The sequence below is a fragment of the Eucalyptus grandis genome, chromosome 5 (assembly GCF_016545825.1).
Source record: "Eucalyptus grandis isolate ANBG69807.140 chromosome 5, ASM1654582v1, whole genome shotgun sequence".
Taxonomy (NCBI): domain Eukaryota; kingdom Viridiplantae; phylum Streptophyta; class Magnoliopsida; order Myrtales; family Myrtaceae; genus Eucalyptus; species Eucalyptus grandis.
The window spans coordinates 44,512,980-44,537,905 of record NC_052616.1 but is presented as its reverse complement, the minus strand read 5'-3'; the positions used below and the strand labels follow the sequence as shown (position 1 = coordinate 44,537,905).

The 24,926-nt window shown below is 40.1% G+C and overlaps 1 protein-coding gene across 1 annotated transcript; it reads right to left on the bottom strand.

Annotated features, from left to right (window-relative positions):
* Positions 1 to 3,236: 3,236 nt before the first annotated feature.
* On the bottom strand, positions 3,237 to 20,831 carry LOC104446866 (glutamate receptor 2.9). Its single transcript, XM_039313753.1, has 5 exons — positions 20,525 to 20,831; positions 18,662 to 19,929; positions 18,054 to 18,363; positions 17,564 to 17,961; positions 3,237 to 3,623 (listed from the first exon to the last, which is right to left on the bottom strand). The coding sequence occupies exons 1-5, from the start codon at positions 20,829 to 20,831 to the stop codon at positions 3,321 to 3,323; spliced, it is 2,586 nt and encodes an 861-aa protein (XP_039169687.1). The 3' UTR covers positions 3,237 to 3,320.
* Positions 20,832 to 24,926: the final 4,095 nt, after the last annotated feature.

Here is a 24,926-nt window from a genome sequence, read left to right as displayed (position 1 = left end):
AGCAAGCCGGCAAGGCATCTCAGCTTGGGATGCTCGAGCTGGTAATTCACGGTGTGGTGCTCGGTTGACAGCAAAATCAAAACAAATGCGCCACGAGGAGCAACGCAACATATAGCATTAAATAATTAGACCCCAAACCCTCGAATCTCCTTACCGCCGGTGTTTCGGCTTGACTTGGTGGACGTCGAGCTTGCTGAATGCACACAGTAACTATAGAAATCCCTCGGCTTTTTGATCGAATTCTGGTCACTCTGGTGACAATATTCTTTGAATATTAAACTTTGACTTTCATAGCTCCACAGTCAAATTTTTGACTTGCCTACCCTTACGGTCCGTGGATATCAAGTAGAATAGCTGCAACAAAACTCGAGCGAATCGTTCAAAGAAAAGAAAAGAAAATTTAATTTATTATAACCCACGTCGGGAAAGATAGCTCGTGGCAAAACCGGTTTGGTCATGCAAGAACGCCGGGACAGAGATCGATGAAATAGCAACCCGTCTTGATGCCGGGTCAAAGGACAGTGTCGCTCATCCGCACAACGACGGGGAGCAGCTCTACTCAGCGTCGAGCTTACGTCAGAACATAGTCGCGGGACTGGATCAAGACAGCAGCACCTCGTCGATCATGGAAAAGATCGGCACCACGGGCACCGGAGGTAGCCACGAGCAGAGGCGGTGATGAAGGGCAACAGCTTGCGTTGGGTTAGGTCCGCCGGGAAATCTGTGAAAGACTCAGGAAATCGAGAGGGCTTGAAACGCCGGAACCATCTCGAGCCGCTCACTGGAAGCTGCGACTGAAAGCTGCTGGACGTTAAGGATATCGAGCACGTATTGGGCAGCAAATAATGGACAGCAGTAGCTTCGGATAGCGCACAAGGGATTTTTCTCTCAATTCTCTTGTGGCCGTGTATCAATATGTGTAGCCTCCTCCCCAAAACCCTACGTGTTTTACCTTTTTATAGGCCACCGATTAGGGTTTTTAATTTTTCCAAATCGATATCCATGAAGATCCTTTTTTCAAATGCAATATTCACTTTTCCGGACGCCATATTCGTTTACACTTGCCCTATCCAGAAAAATTCATATCCCGGAAAAATTTCAAAATTTTATATTCCTACGAGATAATTTTTAATTATTAAAAAACACGGGCTTGGGCCAACCTGTTCACTTCGTGGGCCTGATCCATCTAATTCGAATTCATCCGCCACCGATCCAATAGATAAAATGCAAATTAAAATAAAATGCACCTAAATCTATATGCTATGCGATCAATATATATATATTGATAAAATTAAACCCTAATTTCTTAATGCAATAAATGACTAAATGGGTAGCCAAAATTTAGGTGTCAACACCTGGCAAGGGTCACTTGGGCGAGGCTGACCCTCCCCCAGGCTAGGGTGGCCTATCTCGAGTGTCAACAACACCGGGGTGAGGTTGCCCTGGCCTCGGCAATGGCTGGCCTTGCCGAGATCTAGCGAGGAGCCCTCGCCGGCTCACCCTCACCCGGGAGTGTCGGCCTCGCCCCGGCTGGGCGGGTGACGGCTGGCCACCGGCCACAGGCCGACGCCCACCCGGCCAGGGGCGAGGGCCGGCCTCGCTTAGATCTAGTCCGGCAAGGCTGATGCTCGCCCGGCGGGGCGAGCCCCAGTGAGGGCTCCCCTTGCCGGATCTGGTAGGGCCGGCCCTTGCCGGGGCTAGGTAGCCTTGCTCGAAGAGGCCACCCTAGCCTGGGGGAGGGTCGGCCTTGCCCAGGCAACCCTTGTTGGGCCGCGCTTGGGCGAGGGCTCCCCTCGCCAGGGCTCCTCCTTGCTTGGCTAGGCCTCGCTTATGGTGGGCGAGGCTAGCCAACCAGCTGTGGCTGGTGGCCGGTTGTCGCCCAGGCCGGTGGCGGCCAACGGAAAAGGCCAAGGAAAAAGCCAAAAAAAAAAAAAAAAAAAGGGGGGGAACAGAAAAAAATAAAAATAAAAATAAAATTCAAAAGAATTATAAAACTATTAAAATATTATTAAAAATTGTCAACGTTAGTGCCGGCAATCTTACGTGGCACCGCCGGCGTCCACGTTAGCATTTTCCAGCCAAAATTGGCTGGATGGACTGAATCGACGAAAAGGAAAAAATATTTAGAACTCAATTGGCAAAGTTAAAAGGTTTAGGACTTAATTGGCAAATGTGCAATAAGTTTAGGAATTTTTGAACAATTTTCCCATAGTTAGTAAATCACTCTAATTAAGATTGGCAAATTCAACTTGATGAATTTGAACTATTGAAAAGTTAAACAAATAAAAATTTGTAGTTTGCTAATTTTTACACCAACTAAAAAAGTTATCAAAATCTTATAAAACTGTTCATAAGTTACCAACAAATTGCTTAGAAAAAAAATCTCTATTCATTCTTTTATCAATAGCTTCTTGACACTCACCAATGCCAATTAAAATTTACCGGCACGATATAAAAAGGTCTGCATCTGTGGGCACAAAACATTAGAAATATGCTATTTTAAAACTCTCTAATCGTGCCAAGTCCTATGAATACCTAAAGATATCGAATTTCTATCAGCTTACAATGTTATGAAGTTTTTTGACGATCATCTGGTTGTTTATTTTGGAGTCTTATCTTTGATTGCTTATGCAGTAGAGCCTAAAGAATCAAAAGTCTAATCAGAACATGATTTTTTGTTCTATGTTCAGTAACTTAAGCCTGAAAGCGAGGACCAAGAGCGCTCGTTTGCGTAAATTTCACCCTTAGCTGCTGTAATCGATCCTACATTTCCCACACACAGTATAGTTTTTGAAAGAGAACGAACATAGTTCAAAGCCAAACCATGAAGAATGAGCAATTGGCAGATTTACAGAAACCCTTTTCTTCTTCAAACATGTGTTTCCTAGTTTTCATGTGCAAGAAGATGTTGAAACCAAAACAATGATCATAAACTTTGCAAACTTGGAATAAGAACACTAGAAATTGGAGGGAGAACTTTTTATTGAGAATGCTTTCTCCTCTTTATGTCTCGTGGACTATGATTTATGGCTTGATTTACAACTCACGACATCATCCCTTTCTACTAGAATTGAAGTTTACAAATGCCAATGATTACATTTAAGACATAGCAACCCACAAATGTCAATGATGGGAGTTTAATGAAGAAAACAAAATAAGCCCATACACAGTCATCATAAGCAAAATCAAAATGCACAATAAAGTAACCATCGTCCAATAATCAATTTTATTTTATTTCAACAGAAGATTCAGCTTTCGAATCGACCAAGATTCAAGAATATCCACGAGCTTAAAACTAGGCCACTGTATATTGATTTACACTACAAAATACTCATCTCCGTCACGCTCATTTCATCGCCAGTGCTTCCTTGTTCACGATCCTGACGGTTCCTTCTCGTGCAGAGGCACGCAAAAAGGAAACAACCCGTGGAAGTGGCGATGGTGAGAACGAAGAGAGCCCAGAAGCTGTCGAGGCCCAACCTCGGTGTGTCGCTGGTGAAGTTCCTCATGGTACACTGAGGAAGGAACCACTCGTTCTCCAATCTTTTCATCTCACCGCTCTCTGAAAGCTCCAAAATGGCCTCAGAGAAGTTTGCAGCGTGGGGAGAGTCTTTTGGGAACACCTGCACATGAACGGGAAAGGAGAATTTAAGTAACCAGGAAGACCAACTCCACAACCACTAATATCTAATTAATGTTTCCATAATTCCCTTCTTTCTTCTCTTTCTGGCTATACTAACCCCAAGAGAAGTAGTGATATTCGAGTGCTAAGTGGGTTTTTGTTTATTTATCAGTCCACACCCTATGTCACTCTTTTGGGATTTGGTGTGGTATTTTAGTTATCAAGCCCCCCCTTTTTCCTTTTGACCTAGCCTTAAGAGATACAACACGCAAACTCAGGATCATACTTACAAAGCCAAAACCGCCAAATCTGTAGTTTTCACGAATAGCAACATATCCATAGCAATACTCGGTGAAGAAAGCTCTCTCATATGGGTACTCCAGAAAAAGAGCGGAGATGTTGCCACTTCTGAATTCGTCTCCATAGCTGGTAGTATTGCGTATGGGGACGATGACACCCATCGAGAAGTTCAGCGTGTCAGTCAGATATTTACAAATGAAAGCGTCAGGGTCACAACCCACTTTTGCTTTAGAAATTCTCAGCCATTCCATGGTGGTCACAGTTGGTTTGAGCTTCTGGAGAGTGAGCATAGAGGTGAGGCCGGCCGTATAACTCTGCGTTAAGATCAATGCTACAAAGAACCAAATCACCAGCACGATCCGAGTGAAGTTGCGGTGGACTCTCTCCCCTGCAAAAGTCGGCAATAAATGTGTTTTTCGTTGAAGGTTTGGGCCCGAAAGCTTGTACACGGACTATAATCAACAGAGAGAAGCTACTTACTTTGAGCAAAGAAGAGAGAGGAGAAAGTGAACCAAAGAGCAGTTGAGAGCTGATTAGTCCAAGGGCCTCTAAATTCGGGATTGATCGGATGCTCCAAGAACCAAACTACCAACATTGTGTATATAAGGATGCCTCCAGAGGCAATCCACATCGTTGGAGTGAAAGGCTCCATGAAGATCAATGCCCTGTCCGTGTCCAGTTTTGCTGGGACTATCATTGAAAGTTCTGATGCCATAAACGGTTGTGTGAACTCAACATACTGTGAGCGATTGGCCAGAATGGTTATGTCACCGACTGCAGCGTCGTAGGTCTTCCATTAATTTTATGACATGAAACAACATCAAAGCGAGCCACTTTAGGAATTGATACCAAAATTGCACTATCAAATCAGAACATTGGTATTAACAGGATGTGGGGCTTTGACGGTCTATTAATGCAAAGTGATCCAATCTTGTGAGTGAAAATTGATATCTGTGCGAAATGAACTTCTTGTTTGGGTTAATTTATTCAGGCTGTGACGGTTTGTTCATGAGAGAAAATAACAGTTGATATTCTACAATAAGATCATGCAACAATCATGCAAGAACAGAAATGATGCGGTACCATACCTTATCACGAACTTTGTTAACCAACTCCTCGTATGTTCCATCATGACGAGAAAACTCATAATCTACATGATCAGGAAAATGAGAAACGGCCTTCTCAAAAACATCTATGCAAAAGCCAATGTACTTTGCTTTCCCGGTTGTGTCGTCCCTTTCCTCCTTCACAAACTTATCAAAGGGAGTTTTACCGGGAACTCCGATCACCATCGGCTTGTTCTCAACAGAAGTCTCTTCTTCTTGGGTCTTGGATATGTCTGCAATTGCATATGCATTCCTTCTTGAACCTTGTTTTGCCACAAAACTCCTCGAGAAACCGGAATTGGGAGACCAAAGCTTAAGCTCTCTATATTCTTTTCCATTAACACACACAAGTTGAAGTTTGGGTCGATATGCCAACTGACCATTCTCAAATTGTATTGGCCCGCTCAAACCCATGAGTCTGGTGTGCGATATTCCATTAAGCAAAATCTCAGGCATTATATCATGGCTCGGCCCTGCATCTATGGCATTTTTAACTGTCATAATGCAATCGTATGCTCGAACAGCATCGATTGCTGGCTCAAAATTGAACTTCTCTCCATACTTGCGACGAAACATATTCAAGAATTTAGATCTGAATCCTCTATAGGCCTGGTTTTTGGGACGGTAGGTGATTATTCCTATCGCATCTTCAACAGGGGAGGAGATTGCTGAATGATCTACTGAAGTTAGGAGATTGGTGAATGGTTTTTCAGCAAATATCCAAATTGAATCTCCGTAGAAGAGTCCCATCTTCTTTGCTTCTTTGACAAAATGTGTGCTTCTGGGTGACGACAATCCTAGAACAATAAAGATTGGAGATGCCTTTCCCTTCAGCTTCATTAAATTTTCTTCCAAAGACACTTCTGCTCCGGTTGGAGATGAGAATGGTTGAAGAATCAGCTGGTCCTCTATTGTTGAGCCGATTTTTCCAAGCTCTTCTGACAAAGAATTTAACAGCTTGGAGTACATATTATCGTACGCCCCGGCCTCATATATTATTGATACTCTTTGCCTGTTATAAGAACCAACGACATCTACAATGCATTTAATTTGGTCGGATTCATCGGTACTCATTCGAAACAGTGAAGGCCATAGAGTTTGTGCCATCAATGTCGGTGCTACATGGTCTCTGGCAAGGGATATGACTGGTATCTGAGATTGATTAGCAATTTCGGCTACTAAAGTTGCTCCCTCCCATGTCTCCAAGCCAATAAGAACTTGCACATTCTTCCTTTTGATCAGCTTTTCAGCTGTTAAAACGGACAAAAAAGGGGGAAATCATTACACTTAATTTTCGGATTCAAGGCATTTTTCTTTGCCAATTTCTAATGTTCATATCACTTATTTAACCCTACTAATTGGGTTCTTGGAAGAGATTATTTCGTCTCAACGGACATTACATGAGATAATGTCTACGAGGAAGAATATTAATTTACTGTAGTTATAACAAATCGTGCAAAAGCTTATAGATCCTTGTGTATATCAAGTACAATTTGGTCAATAAAGAAATGCTTACTAGCTTTTCTGCAATAAATGGTAAAAGAATCAAGAAGTTCATCCATAACTTTTTTGGTGAATGATTTGACATAATCATGGGGTGTCTTAAATATACAACTTTATTCTGTAAGGGTCTCATTGTGTAGCAATATTACTAAACTGAACAACTTACTAAACTGAACAACTTATAGTAAACATTCAGCACATGCAGTGGAGAAAAAAGTAACAACAGGTGCATTATCTCAAAGCAGACATGGGGTGGTTTTTTCCTGTCACTGCTCGTGGCAACTGACATGTTTCCAACAAACAAAGTAATTGCAGGCTGCAGTTAGCAAACTGAGGAAGGGCAAGGATTGACTAACCGGCTGAACTTGCATGAAGGGACTTCGCGTGGGAGTTTATGTAATGCGGCTTTATATAATGAATTCCTGATGACGAGATGCTGTTCACGTCTTGGCATGCTATCTCGATTGCCATACGCATTTGGTTGCCGAGATGCGAGTCCAAATCAAGGATCACGCCCACTTTGAACACGTTCCTCTCGTCTACGGCTTTAGTGGCTACACCAGAGTAGCTCGGGACGAGGAGCAGCGAAAGCAAGAGGAACAACCTCGAAATGGACGGAACGTGTCTCCTACTTCTGATACCCGAGCTTTGAAGAAAACCCATGACGAAAACCTGAATAACTCCTCCTCATAAACTAGAACAAGTGTCGAACTGTATTGCTTTGCAAATAATTGTTGTGTGTTTGTCATAAAAAGGGCGACCCATTTCACAATTCCTCCATTAAGGGAGAGATTGGTAACGTAGGTGCAAAGGAAATGATTTTCCAGGAAGATAGGGCTAGGAAAATGATTGCATGCAAATGTTTTGGCAGCGTGTGGGGCATGTACCGAAAAGTCAGTGTTGAATTGGTCTTTCCAGGACTAAAGTGGTATTTTTAATTTCTTCCCGCAATGTGTTTCTTTGACTGAAGTGAAGAGTCAATGGTCAGTTCTCATGGGGGGAGCCTACCCTGATCCTTCTGAGATTCGAACTTTCGTGGACTTTGACAATGGAAACCAAGTCATTGCCTGTTTTAATGGCATTGGGATTCCAATGTAACCAAACTTTGAAAGGATATCAGTCTTCTCATCCCTGAGCCCTCATTCACATTTAGGATGCTGTGGAATGGGTCCAACTTTGCGGCGATGCGGAATTTCCTTCTATACTAGAAGATAATTATGCTCGTCACTATCTATTAAATTCATCAGTCCCGTCAATCTAAATTGGTAGTATCTTGAAGCAGGCACATAGGGGTGTCCATCAAGCGCCGAATTTAAAGATACCCCCTCTTCTTCCTTCTGTCTTTCTCCTCGTCCCAGTTAGGCAGTCTAAACCCGACCTCGATATGCACAGGGAGCTCCGGCCACCATTGCCGTGCTTGTTCCGCCATCTCCAATCATCGTACCGCTGCTCCTCCATCCACCGAGCTGGGCTGTGTATATCAGCCAAAGGGAGAGACGAGAGTAAAGGGAAAATGGGAAGATGGAATGAATGGTGGGATAGTCTCCATACTCACTAGCACTTCTTCCGTATTGTAGAAATAAAATGCGTGTAGGGGAGAGAGTAGCAAGGTGAAAAGGAATTTGCAGCTGTGCTAATAATTTTAAAATAGAAAACATGCAAGATAAAGCATTTGAACTAGAACTTTCGGTTATATCAGTCTTAAAATGATAATCATGAAACTTTATCGGACAGGGAATCAATAATAATATATAAAAATTGAACTATTATTAATTAATTGTTTGAAGGTTTGGCGAACTATTATTAATCAATTGTTTGAAGGTCTGGCGCAACAAAACTAGCAATGAATCACATGGCTGAGAGAGAGAGAGAGAGAGAGTTTAATAAGGGCACGCATGACAACCATTCTATTCTAAAAATAATTATTATTTATGGAATAAAAATAGATTTTTCTATTTCTATTTCTAGAAAACTTTCTAAGCAAAATAACAGTTTAAAAATAGAAATTCGTTTGATAACGATACAAAATTTCTTCATTTTGGACGACCGATGGATGACCGGCGGGCGGCGGGTAACCGATGGACGGTGGTTGGCGGCAATGGATAAAGGACCGGTTGACAAACAATGAGAAAATTTTTATTTCTCATTTCTGTTCTAGAAATCGAGAAGTAGAAAATTTTAAACTTTCGATTTATATTCCAAATCTATTTCTAATAGTTTTATTCCATAAATAGAAAAACATAATAAGTTTATCAAATGAATTTCTATTTTAGAAACAGGTTTAGAATAGAAAAATTATTTTTGGAATTGAAATTCTGGTTTGTCATGCACCCCTAAATTGGTGGCATAAAGTGATTTCCAAGAAATAGGATGCGAAAATGGCTGCAGGCGAGGTGGCCCGTGCAAGAAGCCAAGTCGATTTGGTCTTTCGTGGGCTGTGGGCTGAGATGAAGACGAAATGACTGGTCCCGGAGAAACCGTCAGCATGGTCCCGGACCAATCATGGAGCGCCATGTGGACTGACGTGGCGCTGTGGGACCGGCTTGCCAGGATGGAGTTTCGACACCTAAAATAGTCATATTTCTCTCTCATGCAGCCTGCATGGTGGCCTGCGCTCTCTCTCACTTTCCTTTGCAGAGTCTGCACGCCTTGCTTCTATTCTCTCCCCTCTTCTTCGTTCTTTCCTTCTAAGAAGGAAAGTCATTCCTCTCTCTCAAGCGGCGAACGAAGGCTTTCAAATTTTGAATCTCCGCTTTCGCTCTCATTTGCTACTCTACGCTTGTCGTTGCTGCTCCGGCATTCGTCAAGTGGCTGCTCCCGGCCGTCGCCCGACACTCGCTCGGTCTCTACTATGGCACTCGCTCGCTCTCTGCTCTGTCACTTCCTCGGTCTTTGCTCTGTCGCTTCCTCCGTCAGAGCTGGCCCATTTCTACAACCACCTGCAGAGCAACGTCGACACCCTCCGGTGATCCATCGGTTTCCATCCCATCCCTCTTGGTCCTCTCTCTCTCTCTCTCTCTCCTTTCCAGATTCTCGTTCCATCCACGTAATTTTTATCGATCCTGCAACAATTTTCTTCTTTCGTGGCATTATAGGCTTTGCGCTTCAATATTTTTCCAAAAATAAATGACCGGCAGAACAGTTTTTTTTGGTTCTTTTTTCTTTTAAGAGAGCAGTCTAAGCCAATGAAAAACCCAGCTAATCTCATTTTAAATTTGGTGAAATAAATTTTGAACGCACACGATGTATGAGAAAGAATTAAATTTTAACTTTCCATTTTGTGTGTATTGAACAATTGATCATTATTGTGACGTGGCGTCTTTAAGAATCTCTTGAATATCAAAGTCGTAGATTGACTCACCATTTGACTTCACTAAAAAAGGAGTATTATTCTTTGAAACGTGTTATCAAAAGGAGACTTTCGTTTTCCTATTGTTTTCAAGCTTTTCGAATTTTGATAAGAGGAGCACTTGCTAGGCACGTCAGTAAAAAAAAGTTGTCAACTTTAATGCATTATTTTCTCATATTATAAATAGTGTTGAATTGAAAATGAAAATATTTCTTTATTAGGTACAGTTAATTAGTGCCTCAAGCGCACTTATTAACAGGACCATTTTCGTTTTAATGTAATCAATTAATATTTAAAAATAAAAGTATTATGGAGAAGTTGATTGTCCTTTTAGATTGGACATAATCATCACATTTTCACACCGTTAATCCCTATATTTAACGAATAAGTAAATAAATAAATAAAACTAAGGACGATAGGTTGATGGAAGTACCAGTTGGACAAAGTCTCTGGTAGCGATGGCGAGAATGTCAGCACAAGAAACGATGCCGGGGCATTTAGGGTGCGAATGGTAACGCTTATTGGGTACGGAGAAGAGTTTTTTTTTTTTTTTTTCTTCAGAAATAGTTATTTTCTATTTCTATTTTGGGGAACAATTTCTAAGTAAAAGAATCCGTTTGGTAACTACACAAAATTTCTACTATTGGAATAAAAAAGAATAGAAATGCGTTTGCTAATGCAACAATTTCTCTTTTGTATTTATTCGTTTTTTATTCTTGTTCACGGATTGCCGCCGCCACCCGGTGACGGAGACCGGTGGCGGCGGCTGATGACGACGACAAGAATCGGCGACGACCCGGCGGCGGCGGCGACCGGCAGCGGTCGGCGGTGGCTTCAGCGATCGGAGGTGGCCGCGGCAAGAGAGAGGAATAAAAGAAAAATAAAAAAGAAAAGTAGCTTATTTCTAGAAATTGTTCCCGTGAACGAAGCAATTTTTTTTTTGCTTATCATTTCTTCTTCAAATCTATTCCCGGCTAACTTTCTATTCCGGGGAATAGAAAAACAACTTGGCGTTACCAAACGGGTTTCTGTTCTTTTTTTGTTCCAAGGAACTAAAGAACATAAATTATGAGAATGAGAAATGTTCTCATGCAGCACCTTATTTTCCACGAAGGACTTGGTTTTTGCAATTGTCTCGAATCCCTCCGCCTCAAATCTTTGTTGTCAATCGCGTCCTTCTCGGCCAGCTCCTTGCTTCCGGGCTTGCTCGATATCAATATCGACCCGTCACATCCCTTTCACATCGGTCATAACTCATGCAGAGTCAGTAGTTTCTACGCCAGGATTATCGCCCTACTCGATTGATTAACAAATGAACGGCGTTTACCGATAGTAATCTCGCTAGTTGATGATTCTCCATGTTTTTCATGGTAGATTCTCTCGCTTGCTATAAAAATGAAGAGAATTATCGACTCGGGACCCATGCGTGGCCGACTTTGATTGACAGTAATGGCGGGTTCGGGGAATGCAATAACAAAACACGAAACACTCACCGGAGGGTTGAATTGAATTTTTGGTAAGATTAGCCGATGAAAATTGTAATTTCTTTTAGTGATGTTGTATACGGACTCATTCGTGTAGAAACAAGAATATGCAAGGATTCGGTCACCATAGATTACAAAAGATGCTCAAAATGTGGGCAGTTGCTCAACTGCTAGTAGCATCTGCCTGAATATCGACTTCCTCTGCTGCTATTGCATGCACGTGAGAGAGAGAGAGAGAGAGAGAGAGAGAGATTTTACCTCAACGAAGCAGTCATGGAAGAAGAGCCGGATGGTGGCCGGCCCAGAGACCGGCGCTTCCTTGAACTGCTGGCTCGTGACCGACCCAATGAGTTGCTTGACCTGGGGGCACGACTTGGCGTAGTAGTCGAACGACGTCTGGCGGTGGCGGCCTGTGGCATTGGCGGGAGCAGCTGTGGTGGATCGGTTCGGTTGGCTGCATAAGAGGATGAGGGCGATGAAAAGGGTCGATGAGCAAGTTAGAGGGGAAGAATGAGAAGTGAGATGGGGCATGTTTGTTGCCGAGCGCAGCTTGAGGACAAATCAGTGAGAAAAGTGTCGGAAGGACATTGAAGTTGTTGACAAAGGTGGAGTGTGAAGGTTTGTTGCCTCGTGGGACAGAATACCCATGGGAGAGAGAGAGTGAGAGAGAGAGAGAGGAGAATCAAGACCCGTGAAGCACAGACATAAAGTAAAAGAGCTTGTACACAAATCAATAATGTAAATGAAAATCATGAGGGATGGATGACAGCAAGAGGAAAAAGTCTATGATGTAATGCTTAATGCTTGATCATATAGCACATGGTGATGCTAACGAGTTGTCAATTTGTTTTTTGGATTGTGTATATGGCATTCGGAACGCTCAAGGGCAAAGAATGCAAATTCATTCATTCAAGTGCATCGGGTTCTGTATAAAAAGGCACCTGCATTTAAAGTTTTTTTTTAAGAGAAAGACATAATTCTAACAAGAAAATAACTATTGCATTTGCATGAAGCGTGTCTAATCATTCAGCCAATTATCATACCATCATGATTGAGGATTCACAAGATTCTTTGCTGTATTTAGAACTTCGCCGCATTTGTAATCTCGTGCAATTAATAAAGGAGAGCATTCTTCTTCCAAGTGATAGGATGTTCAAGACTCCTTTCGTATAAATCTCCCTATCTTACACATTGCTAAAGCCTGAAGGTCCATTCTCATAAAACCTGAGAGGATGACCTCAAAAGATAGCACATTGATTCGTACTCAGGCCTCGGTGAAGAAGAAAATCACCGAAGGGAATTTTTAAATGAACAAGAGCATACTATACACGATTGTCGTTCAGCAATTGAGATTCATGGAATAGTTGATTTTTTTTTTTTTTTTTGTCCAGCAGTGTCATCCAACGATTGAGAGCTAACCATGTACAGTGCAAAGTTGTATAAGACGGTAGTTTTGACAATTTGGTTGGCTATCTGGAAAATGTTCGGTAGTGTTTCTAAAATAGAAGGCTGCAAAAGCTGATTGGTGGGCGCAATTGAATACCAGAAAAACGCCATACAAGCGTGAAGCTTCTTAAATGCAGGGCATGTGCAAAGGGAAGGACATCACACACATGGCGAGATTCTCTTCACTTAGTCTTGAAAGGGTTCAGGCCATTTGACTCCATTGCCTTCCCCCACTGCGCTTCTCTGGTCTGTCTTCAGTGTAAAGCTGAGGAGGAGGACCACCCTTCATATCTTATGATAACATTCGTTCTCTTATATATGAAAAAAATTGAATTTCTTTAGAAAGTTAGGTACTCAGAGAAGTGGAATTCCACTTACATACATTTATATCAGCAACCATTAAGCTCAAAGAAAAGTTGTAAATTCACGTTGAGTTTGGCTGTCCGAATTTGGATTGAGATATGATAAAATAATGTGAAATTTACCAATCTTTTAAAATTGTCAAAATACACATATAACCCGTTCCCTCATAAGCAAGTTTCTCGAGCCAGTCTTTTCGGGGGTCCCATCTTTTTATCTGCTACATCTAAGATAAGATTGAAAATCCCATCAAAATGGAAATGGAATTAGTGGGGAAGCTTGCTGACGAAGGCCTTCATATCGAGAGTGAGTCGATCTACTAAATTGAATCTAAGTGATTGTCCATGCCTGCATATTCCTTTCGACTACCAATTATTTTCATAGTCCTACTTATGGACGTAGCAGAGAGAAGCTGTAAAATGACTTTGATCTGTTCTTTTCATAGCACCAATTTTGCACAAAATACAACAATAGTTGAAATGAGCCCATACATGTGATTCATTAAAAGCCTCGAAGTGAAGAAGGTCAACAAAATAATGGGGTTTGAAAGAAAAGAAAAAGTTATCAACATGAAAACTCAAAACTAATATACATGTGATAAATTTGCCATAAACTAATCTTTTGAGTAATAAAAATCATAAACTGATACAGTTATGACCAATTTATCCTCATTTAGCTTTTGTTAAATTTTACTGTTAAATTTATAAGTCGGATGATACGAGCTAATTGATGAGTGTACCGGTTTCGGATTTTACTTTTTATTTGACACACGTATACTAGTTTGTGATTTTTCATAATATTAATCTAATTTAACTGAAACTAAAGGATGTTGGGATCTTTGGTTGTAAAAAATTAATTTGGGATAAATTTATTATAAGTATATTGGTTTGGGATTTGTCGTGATATTAATCCATAAAAATATGAGGAGGAGAATCCTAAAGGGGTGAAGTGGAGTCCAGATTCATGCTCGGGAAATATCGTCCCACAATATCACATTTCCGATAATACAGAAGCCCCGGGCTATCTAAGTATAAATATACCCAGAATTAACCATTTGAGGTAAGAGACTTTTGTCCCACATTACTCGTTACCGTCCCAATAACATTCGCTAAACCTCATATTGACTTGAGCGTCAGAAGATCCCGAAAATCCATCCCTAAAGGGATTTTCTTATCTGTGATGTGTAGAGTGTATGGAGCCACGAGCTGGTCAAACGAGAAATTCACTTGAGGAAGGTTGAGTTGCAGCTCAATCCGAATTCAATGCGTAGGAACGTTCGAAAAGCCAAAGAACGTCTCTTTAATCTCAAAGTGATGAGTGAAAAGCTCGTGAGAATATATGGCTAGTATAGGGAGAAGTATGAATATATGTGATCAGTCTACCTCGCGATCAGTTGGCACCATCTCCCTTTAATCCCAGAGTGTCGAGTGAAAAGCCAGTGAGAATCTATGGATAGGCTAGAAGAAGTATGAATATGCGTGATCAATCAACCTCGCGCCACATGGCCAATTTGGATCTTCCAAGAGAGAAAGAGTGTAGCGGAAAGCGAGCAAAAAAAAAGACAGAACGGAAAGAATAGATCGGATATCAAATTTGCATAGTTTTATTATAGTAAATTATGTCTACAGGAGAACACCAACAAATTTTATTACAATCACATCTGAATCACTAAAATACTCTGTGTTTAACTTGAATTTTTTCGTAAAATAATCTGCCGATTTCATGAATATATTCACCAATCTTGTCATAAGGTTTCACGGTTACAAAGACGGTCCCACTCTCAAGCACTCAACAAACGGTTGCTTCAAGATCTGTTCTTTATGTCAACAACGGCGAGGAGACCACGCTGCTTAACCACGCCTTCTAACAAAACCGGAATATTTACATGTGAACCATGCAAAAGATCTTGGTCACAGTCAGATCACACTTTCCTTGTTTGAGTCTTCTTCTCACGTTGAAAAGTCCAACGCCAAATCGAACTCCAATACGAAATATAACCAAGAAAGAATATAAAAACAAATCATTCAGAACTTTATCCCTCCTCCAAAAGACCTTCAACCGAGTGAAAATATCTAACGTGATAAATATTGGCGAAAATATTTAAAAGTCAAATTTCGTTCATGGGCACAAATTTAAGACATATTTTAACAAAGAGGATATCCGAAGTCGATTCGGCAGTGAAAAGAGAGAAATGAAGACACTACCAAGCAAGTGTAGGCCCTAATAACTAGTGAGATGCTTGATGTCTTGATGCGAAAGATGGACGCACCATCGACACAAATTAGGTGGAAGAGGAAAAGTCTCATGTCGATGAAATTATAATCAAATTGCTCCTCTCGATCTTAGAATGTCTCCTATTGAATCAAATGATGGGACACTAGATCGGGGGGTCACGTAGAGACCTTTAAGGTCATGGCAATGATATATCGTCGATAAATAACTTCAATGATAATTAAAAATATAATGTTATGTGATACTTTAATTGGAGAAAATTTGGTGAGTCATGCTTGCTTAGGATGGGATTGTTAAACAAGACAAATAAGAATTGTACCAATAGAAAAATGTTTATTTAAAATGGGAATTTAATTTGACAATAGTTAGCAAATCACTCTAATTAAGATTGGCAAATTCACCTTGGTAAATTCGAACTATTGAAAAGTTAAACAAATAAAAATTCGTAGTTTGCTAATTTGTACACCAACTAAAAAAGTTATCCAAATCTTATAAAACTGTTGATAAGTTACCAACAAATTACTTAGAAAAAAAAATCTCTATTGATTCTTTTATCAATAGCTCTTGACACTCACCAATGCTAATTAAAATTTACCGGCACGATAAAAAAAAGGTCTGCATCTGTGGGCACAAAACATTAGAAATATGCTATTTTAAAACTCTCTAATCGTGCCAAGTACTATGAGTACCTTACTTATTTCGAATTGCTATCAGCTTACAATGTTATGAAGTTTTTGTTGATCTTCTGGTGGGTTATTTTGGAGTCTTATCTTTAATTGCTTATGCAGTATAGCCTAAAGAATCGAAAGCCTAATCTGAACATGATTTTTTGTTCTATGTTCAGTAACTTAAGCCTGAAAGCGAGGACCAACAGCGCTCGTTTGCGCAAATTTCACCCTTCGCTGCTGTAATCGATCCTACATTTCCCACACACAGTATAGTTTTTGAAAGAGAACGAACAGAGTTCAAAGCCAAACGGCGAAGAATGAGCAATTGGCAGATTTACAAAAACCCTTTTCTTCTTCAAACATGTGTTTACTAGTTTTACTGTGCAAGAAGATGTTGGAACCAAAACAAAGATAATAAACTTTGCAAACTTGGAATAAGAACACTAGGAATTGGGGAGAACTTTTTTATTGAGAATGCTTTCTCTTCTTTGTGTCTCGTGGACTATGATTCGTGACTTGATTTACAACTCACAACATCATTCCTTTATATAGGAATTGAAGTTTACAAATGCCAATGATTACATTTAAGACATAGCAACCCACAAATGTCAATGATGGGAGTTTAATGAAGAAAACAAAATAAGTCCATACACGGTAATCATAAGCACAGTCAAAACGTATAAATAAAGTAATATAAGTCTCCAATAACTTTCATTTTTGAAGTCCATGCTGCCAATTGTAAAGCTTTTATGGCTCTTCTTCAATGCTTGCAGGTTTCTCATCCAGCAACCATTGTCCAATAATCAATTTTATTTTATTTCAATAGGAGATTCAGCTTTCGAATTGACTAAGATTCAAGAATATCGACGAGCTTAAAACTAGGCCACTGTACATCGATTTAAACTACAAAATACTCATCTCCGTCGCACTCATTTCATCGCCAGTGCTTCCTTGTTCATGATACTGACGGTTCCTTCTCATGCAGAGGCACGCAAAAAGGAAACAAACCGTATAAGTGGCGATGGTGAAAACGAAGAGAGCCCAGAAGCTGTCGAGGCCCAACCTCGGTGTGTCGCTGGTGAAGTTCCTCATGGTACACTCAGGACGGAACCACTTGTCCTCCAACCTTTTCATCTCACCGCTCTCTGAAAGCTCCAAAATGGCCTCAGAGAAGTTTGCAACGTGTGGAGAGTCTTTTGGGAACGCCTGCACATGAACGGGAAAGGAGATTTTAAGTAACAAGGAAGAGCAACTCCATAACCACTAATATCTAATTTATGTTTCCACAATTCCCTTCTTTCTTCTCTTTTTGGCTATACTAACACCATGAGAAGTAGTGATATTCGAGTGCTAAGTGGGTTTTTGTTTATATATCAGTCCACACTCTATGTCACTGTTGGGATTTGGTGTGGTATTTTAGTTATCAAGCCCCCCCTTTTTCCTTTTGACCTAGCCTTAAGAGATACAACACGCAAACTCAGGATCATACTTACAAAGCCAAAACCGCCAAATCTGTAGTTTTCACGAATGGCAACATATCCATAGCAATACTCGGTGAAGAAAGCTCTCTCATATGGGTACTCCAGAAGAAGAGCGGAGATGTTGCCACTTCTGAATTCGTCTTCATAGCTGGTAGTATTGCTTATGGGGACGATGACATCCTTCGAGAAGTTCAGCGTGTCAGTCAGATGTTTACAAACGAAAGCGTCAGGGTCACAACCCACTTTTGCTTTAGAAATTCTCAGCCATTCCATGGTGGTCACAGTTGGTTTGAGCTCCTGGAGAGTGAGCATAGAGGTGAGGCCGGCCGTATAACTCTGCGTCAAGATCAATGCTACAAAGAACCAAATCACCAGCACGATCCGAGTGAAGTTGCGGTAGACTCTCTCCCCTGCAAAAGTCGGCAATAAATGTGTTTTTCGTTGTAGGTTTGGGCCCGAAAGCTTGTACACGGACTATAATCAACAGAGAGAAGCTACTTACTTTGAGCAAAGAAGAGAGAGGAGAAAGTGAACCAAAGAGCAGTTGAGAGCTGATTAGTCCAAGGGCCTCTAAATTCCGGATTGGTCGGATGCTCCAAGAACCAAACTACCAACATTGTGTATATAAGGATGCCTCCAGAGGCAATCCACATCATTGGAGTGAAAGGCTCCATGAAGATAAATGCCCTGTCCGTGTCCAGTTTTGCGGGGACTATCATTGAAAGTTCCGATGCCATAAACGGTTGTGTGAACTCAACAAACTGTGAGCGACTGGCCAGAATGGTTATGTCACCGACTGCAGCGTCGTAGGTCTTCCATTAATTTTATGCCATGAAACAACATCAAAGCGAGCCACTTTAGGAATTGATACCAAAATTGCACTATCAAATCAGAACATTGGTATTAACAGGATGTGGGGCTTTGACGGTCTATTAATGCAAAGTGATCCAATCTTGTGAGTGAAAATTGATATCTGCGTGAAATGAACTTGTTGCTTGGGTTAATTTATTCAGGCTCTGATGGTTTGTGCATCAGAGAATGTAACAGTTGATACTCTACAATAAGATCATGCATCAATCATGCAGGAATAGAGATGATGCGGTACCATACCTTATTACGAACTTTGTTAACCAACTCCTCATATGTTCCATCATGACGAGAAAACTCATAGTCTAAACCATCAGGAAAATGAGAAACAGCCTTCTCAAAAACATCTATGCAGAAGCCAACGTACTTTGCTTTCCCGGTTGTGTCGTCCATTTCCTCCTTCACAAACTTATCAAAGGGAGTTTTACCGGGAACTCCGATCACCATGGGCTTGTTCTCAACAGAAGTCTGTTCTCCTTGGGTCTTTGATATGGCTGCAATTGCGTATGCATTTCTTCTTGAACCTTGTTTTGCCACAGAACTCCTCGAGAAACCGAAATTGGGAGACCAAAGCTTAAGCTCTCTATATTCTTTTCCATTAACACTCACAAGTTGAAGTTTGGGTCGATATGCCAACTGACCATTCTCAAATTGTATTGGCCCGCTCAAACCCATGAGTCTGGTGTGCGATATTCTATTAAGCAAAATCTCAGGCATTATATCATGGCTCGGCCCTGCATCTATGGCATTTTTAACTGTCATAATGCAATCGTATGCTCGAACAGCATCGATTGCTGGCTCAAAATTGAACTTCTCTCCATACTTGCAACGAAACGTATTCAAGAATTTAGATCTGAATCCTCTATATGCCTGGTTTTTGGGACGGTAGGTGATTATTCCTATCGCATCTTCAACAGGGGAGGAGATTGCTGAATGATCTACTGAAGTTAGGAGATTGGTGAATGGTTTTTCCGCAAATATCCAAATTGAATCTCCGTAGAAGAGTCCCATCTTCTTTGCTTCTTCGAGAAAATGAGTGCTTCTGGGTGACGACAATCCTAAAACAATAAAGATTGGAGATGCCTTTCCTTTCAGCTTCATTAAATTTTCTTCCAAAGACACTTCTGCTCCGGTTGGAGATGAGAATGGTTGAAGAATCAGCTGTTCCTCTATTGTTGAGCCGATTTTTCCAAGCTCCTCTGACAATGAATTTAACAGCTTGGAGTACATAGTATCGTACGCCCCAGCCTCATATATTATTGTTACTCTTTGCCTGTTATAAGAACCAACTACATCTACGATGCATTTAATTTGGTCGGATTCATCGGTACTCATTCGAAACAGTGAAGGCCATAGAGTTTGTGCCATCAATGTCGGTGCTACATGGTCTCTGGCAAGGGATATGACTGGTATCTGAGATTGATTAGCGATTTCAGCTACTAAAGTTGCTCCCTCCCATGTCTCCAAGCCAATAATAACTTGCACATTCTTCCTTTTGATCAGCTTTTCAGCTGTTAAAACGGAAAAAAGGGGAAATCATTATACTTAATTTCTGGATTCAGGGCAATTTTCTTTGCCAATTTCTTCTGTTCATATCACTTATTTACCCCTATTAATTGGGTTCTTGGAAGAGATTATTTCATCTCAATGGACATTACGTGAGATACAATCTTCAAGGAAGAATATCAATTTACTGTAGTTATAACAAATCGTGCAAAAGCTTCTAAATCCTGGTGTATATCAAATACAATTTGGTCAATAAAGAAATGGTTACTAGCTTTTCTGCAATAAATGGTAAAAGAATCAAGAAGTTCATCCATAACTTGTTTGGTGAATGATTTGACATAATCATGGGGTGTCTTAAATACACAACTTCATTCTGTAAGGGTCTCATTGTATAGCAATATTACTAAACTGAACAGCTTACAGTAAACATTCAGCACATGCAGTGGAGAAAAAAGTAACAACAGGTACATAATCTCAAAGCAGACTTGGGGTGGTTTTTTCCTGTCACTGCTCGTGGCAACTGACACGTTTCCAACAAACAAAGTCGAAATTATTGCAGGCTGCAGTTACCAAACTGAGTGAGGGCAAGGATTGACTAACCGGCTGAAATTGCACGAAGGGACTTCGCGTGGGAATTTATGTAATGCGGCTTTATGTAATGAATTCCTGATGACGAGATGCCGTTCACGTCTTGGCATGCTATCTCGATCGCCATACGCATTTGGTTGCCGAGATGTGAGTCCAAATCAAGAATCACGCCCACTTTGAACACGTTCCTCTCATCTACGGCTTTGGAGGGTACACCAGAGTAGGTCGGGACGAGGAGTAGCCAGAGCAAGAGGAACAACCTCGAAATGGACGGAACGTGTCTCCTACTTCTGATACCCGAGCTTTGAAGAAAACCCATGACGAAAACCTGAATAACTCCTCCTCATAAACTAGAACAAGTGTCGAACTGTATTGCTTTGCAAATAATTGTTGTGTGTTTGTCATAAAAGGGACGACCCATTTCACAATTCCTCCATTAAGGGAGAGATTGGTAACGTAGGCGCAAAGGAAATGATTTTCCAGGAAGATAGGGCTGAAAAAGGGTTGCATGCAAATGTCTGGCGGCGTGTGGGGCACGTACCGAAAAGTCAGCGTTGAATTGTCCTTTCCAGGGCTAAAGTAGTATTTTTAATATTTTCCCGGAATGTCTTTTGTACTGAAGCGAAGAGTCAATGGTCAGTTCTCATGCGGGGAACACCCTCTGACCCTTCTGAGATGCGAACTTTTGTGGAGTTGAGAATGGAGACCACGTCATTGCCTGTTTTAATGGCATTAGGATTCCAATGCAGACAAACTTTCAAAGGATATCAGTCTTCTCATCCCTGAGCCGTCATTCGCGATCAGGATGCTGTGGAATGGGTCCAACTTTTCAGCGATCCGGAATATTTCTTCTATACTAGAAGGTAATTGTGCTGATTACTCTCTAATAGATTCATTAGTCCCGTCAAATCAAATTGGTAAAATCTTGAAGCGGGCACGTAGGGGTGCCCATCAAGCACCGAATTTAAAGATAACCCCCTCTTCCCCCTTCTGTCTCTCTCCTTGGCCCAACTAGGCAACCTAAACCCAACCTCAATATGCATGAGGAGCTCCGGCCACCATTGCCGTGCTTGTGTCGCCATCTCCAATCATCGTACCGCTGCTCCTCCATCCACCGGGTTGGGCCGTGTATATCAGCCGAAGGGAGAGACGAGAATGAAGGGGAAATCGGGAGATGGACTGAATGGTGGGATGGTCTCCATACTCACTAGCACTTCTTCCGTATTGTAGAAATAAAATGCGTGCAGGAGAGAGAGTAGCAAAGGTGAAAAAGAATTTGCAACTGTTCTAACAATTTTAGAATAGAAAACATGTAAGATAAGGAATTTGAACTTGAACTTTTGGTTATATCAGCTTTAAAATAATAATCATGAAACTTTATCCGAAAGGGAATCGTTAATAATATGTAAAAAATCGAAGTATTATTAATTAATTGTTTGAAGGTCTGGCGCAACAAAACTAGCAAGGAATCATGTGGCTGAGAGAGAGAGAGAGAGAGTTTAATAAAAGTCGTTGACATAAAGTGATTTTCCAAGAAATAAGATGCGAAAATGGCTGCAGGCGATGTGGCCCGTGCAAAGAGTCAAGTCGATTTGGTCTTTGTGGGCTGTGGGCTGAGGTGAAGACGAAATGACTAGTCCCGGTGCACCCGTCAGCATGGTCCCGGACCAATCATGGAAAGCCACGTGGACCGACGTTTTCTGCACCTAAAATAGGCAGAGCAGCGTCGACCCCCCTCTCTCTCTCTCTCCTTCAGATTCTCGTTCCATCCACTTAATTTTTGTTGATCCCGTAACAATTTTCTTCTTTCGTGGCATAACAGTTTTTTTTTCTTTTAAGAGAGCAGTCTAAGCCAATGAAAAACCCAGCTAATCTCATTTTAAACTTGGTGAAATAAATTTTGAACTCGTGAGAAAGAATTAAATTTTAACTTTCCATTTTGTGTGTATTGAACAATTGATCGTTATTGTAACGTGGCGTGTTTAAGAATCTCTTGAATATCAAAGTCGTAGATTGATTCACCATTTGAATTCACTAAAAAAAGAGTATTATTCTTTGAAACGTGTTCCCAAAAGGAGACTTTTGTTTTCCTTTTGTTTTCAAGCTTTTCGGATTTTGCTAAGAGGAGCACTTGCTACTTGCTAGACACGTCAGTAAACAAAAGTTGTCACTTTAACGCATTATTTTTCTCATATTATAAATAGTGGTGAATTAAAAAGGAAAATATTTCTTTATTAGGTACGGTTAGTTAGTGCCTCAAGCACACTTATTAACAGGACCATTTTCATTTTAATGTACTTAAAAAGATATGACTTGACAATTAGGGGATATAAATAAGGGGTAGTGACACCAATAGTCTTTATAATTTTTCTTATTGTTCAATGGTAGTCCTAAACAATATTTTTTTTTTCAATATTGTTCCTTAGCTTTTTAAATCTTGTTCAATGTAGTCATTTCATTGAAAATGTAATGTAATTTGCCAACATTTCATTTGATGTTACTAACTTATCTTTTTTTTTTTTTTTTTTTTTTCCGTTTACTTTTGTCCTTCAACTTTTGTTCGTTTGTTCAGTCTTGTTGCTAAACTACTATATTTTGATTTTTTTTTTCTCTCTAACAAAGTCCGCTTAAGCATGACTATGGTCATAAAATTTTTTTACGACAAACTTCGTTGGCCCTTATCTAAAACTAGCAATATTCGACACACCTCTTGACAAGACATATATACTAGGCGTCTTAATATGTTCGTATAAGTTTCACTGTGATGAATAATAAATATGCCAGGTGTGATTTAACCCTTTACCCGTTTATAATGCTTTTGAATTCATTTGGTTAAGTAAGACAAAAAAAAAAAAAAAAAAGAAAAAAGAATTCATTTAGTCAAGCAATTTAATTTATTCCTTGTGTTAACATGAAATGTTTATTTGCATTTATACTTACAACATTTAAACACAAGTAACCGTTTCCTTGAATGTTTTGTTTTGTGTTATACATTTTATTAATTTGTTACGGTTGTATTTAAATGTTATGAAATTATCTAATAAATACTCTTGTTGAAATTTGACATCGTGCTTTTGTAAGAGAGAATTAAAAAAAAAAAAAAACAAAACAAAAAGAAGCAATTAAACAAAGTATATGGACCAAATTGAACAACAAAAAATGATCTCATAAATGGCAAATTTCATCAATGATTTTAACGAAGGGACTACTTTGATTCACTTTTTAAAAGTTCAGATTGAAAAATAAAAGAATGATTATACTGAATAATAAGCAAAAGTTCATGGACTATTGGGGTCACGAGCCCTACAACAATTTATAAATGCTAATTGTGACTTTTTGAAATAAGCTGTTAAGCAAATTATTTATTTATTTATTTATTTATTTTGCAATTTGTGATTTATGTAGAATTAGCAAATTAATTCCCTATGGTTAGCCAATTTTTGAAGTAGCAAAGTTTATAATATCTATGCGGTAGTGGTGTGCAATGAACCATCCGAACCTAAAATTGCCTGGACCAGACCGAATTGGCCACTTGGATCTAGTTCCTTGGAGTGTCGGTCCGGTCCTGGTTCCTAAAAGTAAAACCAATGTCCGGGCGGATTGGTCGAGAACCGGATCAAATCAACTATATATATTTTGGTTAAAAAATTTCTTAAAAATAAAAGTGTCTATTTTTTTTTCTTTTATTATTTCTTCATAACATATGGCATCAAGTAGTAGGAAAAAAAAAGGGATATGTTCCTTGGACCGGATCTATGGTTTAGTTTGGATTCCAATCCTAGGCCCAATTGGTTCGTCTCTAGTTTCCAATTTTGGGTACTGGACTCTTGATCCAGTTCCCAGTTCCATCTTGGAATTGGATTGGAGCGGGAACCAATCGCCCCTACTATAAGGAGAGTGGTTTGAAACAGATTTAGAAAGTAAGGATGGCCAAAATAAGAGTGTTATATCTCCTTCTCACATTAATATGGATATCTTTCTCATCTTATATGAATGAAGTTCATATCATGTATTACACATATTCAGCACGATAAGGATCTGATATATCAAGTTAAGTTGAGACCAATCATCTTGATTAACCATTTCATATGGAGAACCAAACATGGAATATGATAGTAGGTCGGGCAGAGTTGAGCATAGCGGAGTCCATTTAGGCTCAAACCTTATAATGTCTTGAATTGATCTGTTCTGATTACATCACTTAATTAGTCCTTGAACGTTTATCCAAGGAGTTATTGCCTACATGTATTAGGAAAGAGGATACTAGCCTGCCACAACTTTCTTTTGTTGCTCACTAATGGTGCTATAATTTTTCAGATGACCATTTAAGTGCAGTAACTTCTAATAATTGACATCGGCCATTTTTGTTGTCAAAAATCATGTGTGGCCCTATTTTAGAAAAATGACATGTCTC

Excerpts from the sequence above, each read along its gene's own strand:
- LOC104446866 (XM_039313753.1), bottom strand. The coding sequence starts at position 20,831 with ATGGGTTTTCTTCAAAGCTCGGGTATCAGAAGTAGGAGACACGTTCCG. Across the intron at positions 19,930-20,524 it reads CCTTCGTGCAATTTCAGCCG|CTGAAAAGCTGATCAAAAGG; the intron begins GTTAGTCAATCC and ends CCGTTTTAACAG. Across the intron at positions 17,962-18,053 it reads CTCTCTCTTCTTTGCTCAAA|GGGAGAGAGTCTACCGCAAC; the intron begins GTAAGTAGCTTC and ends CGACTTTTGCAG.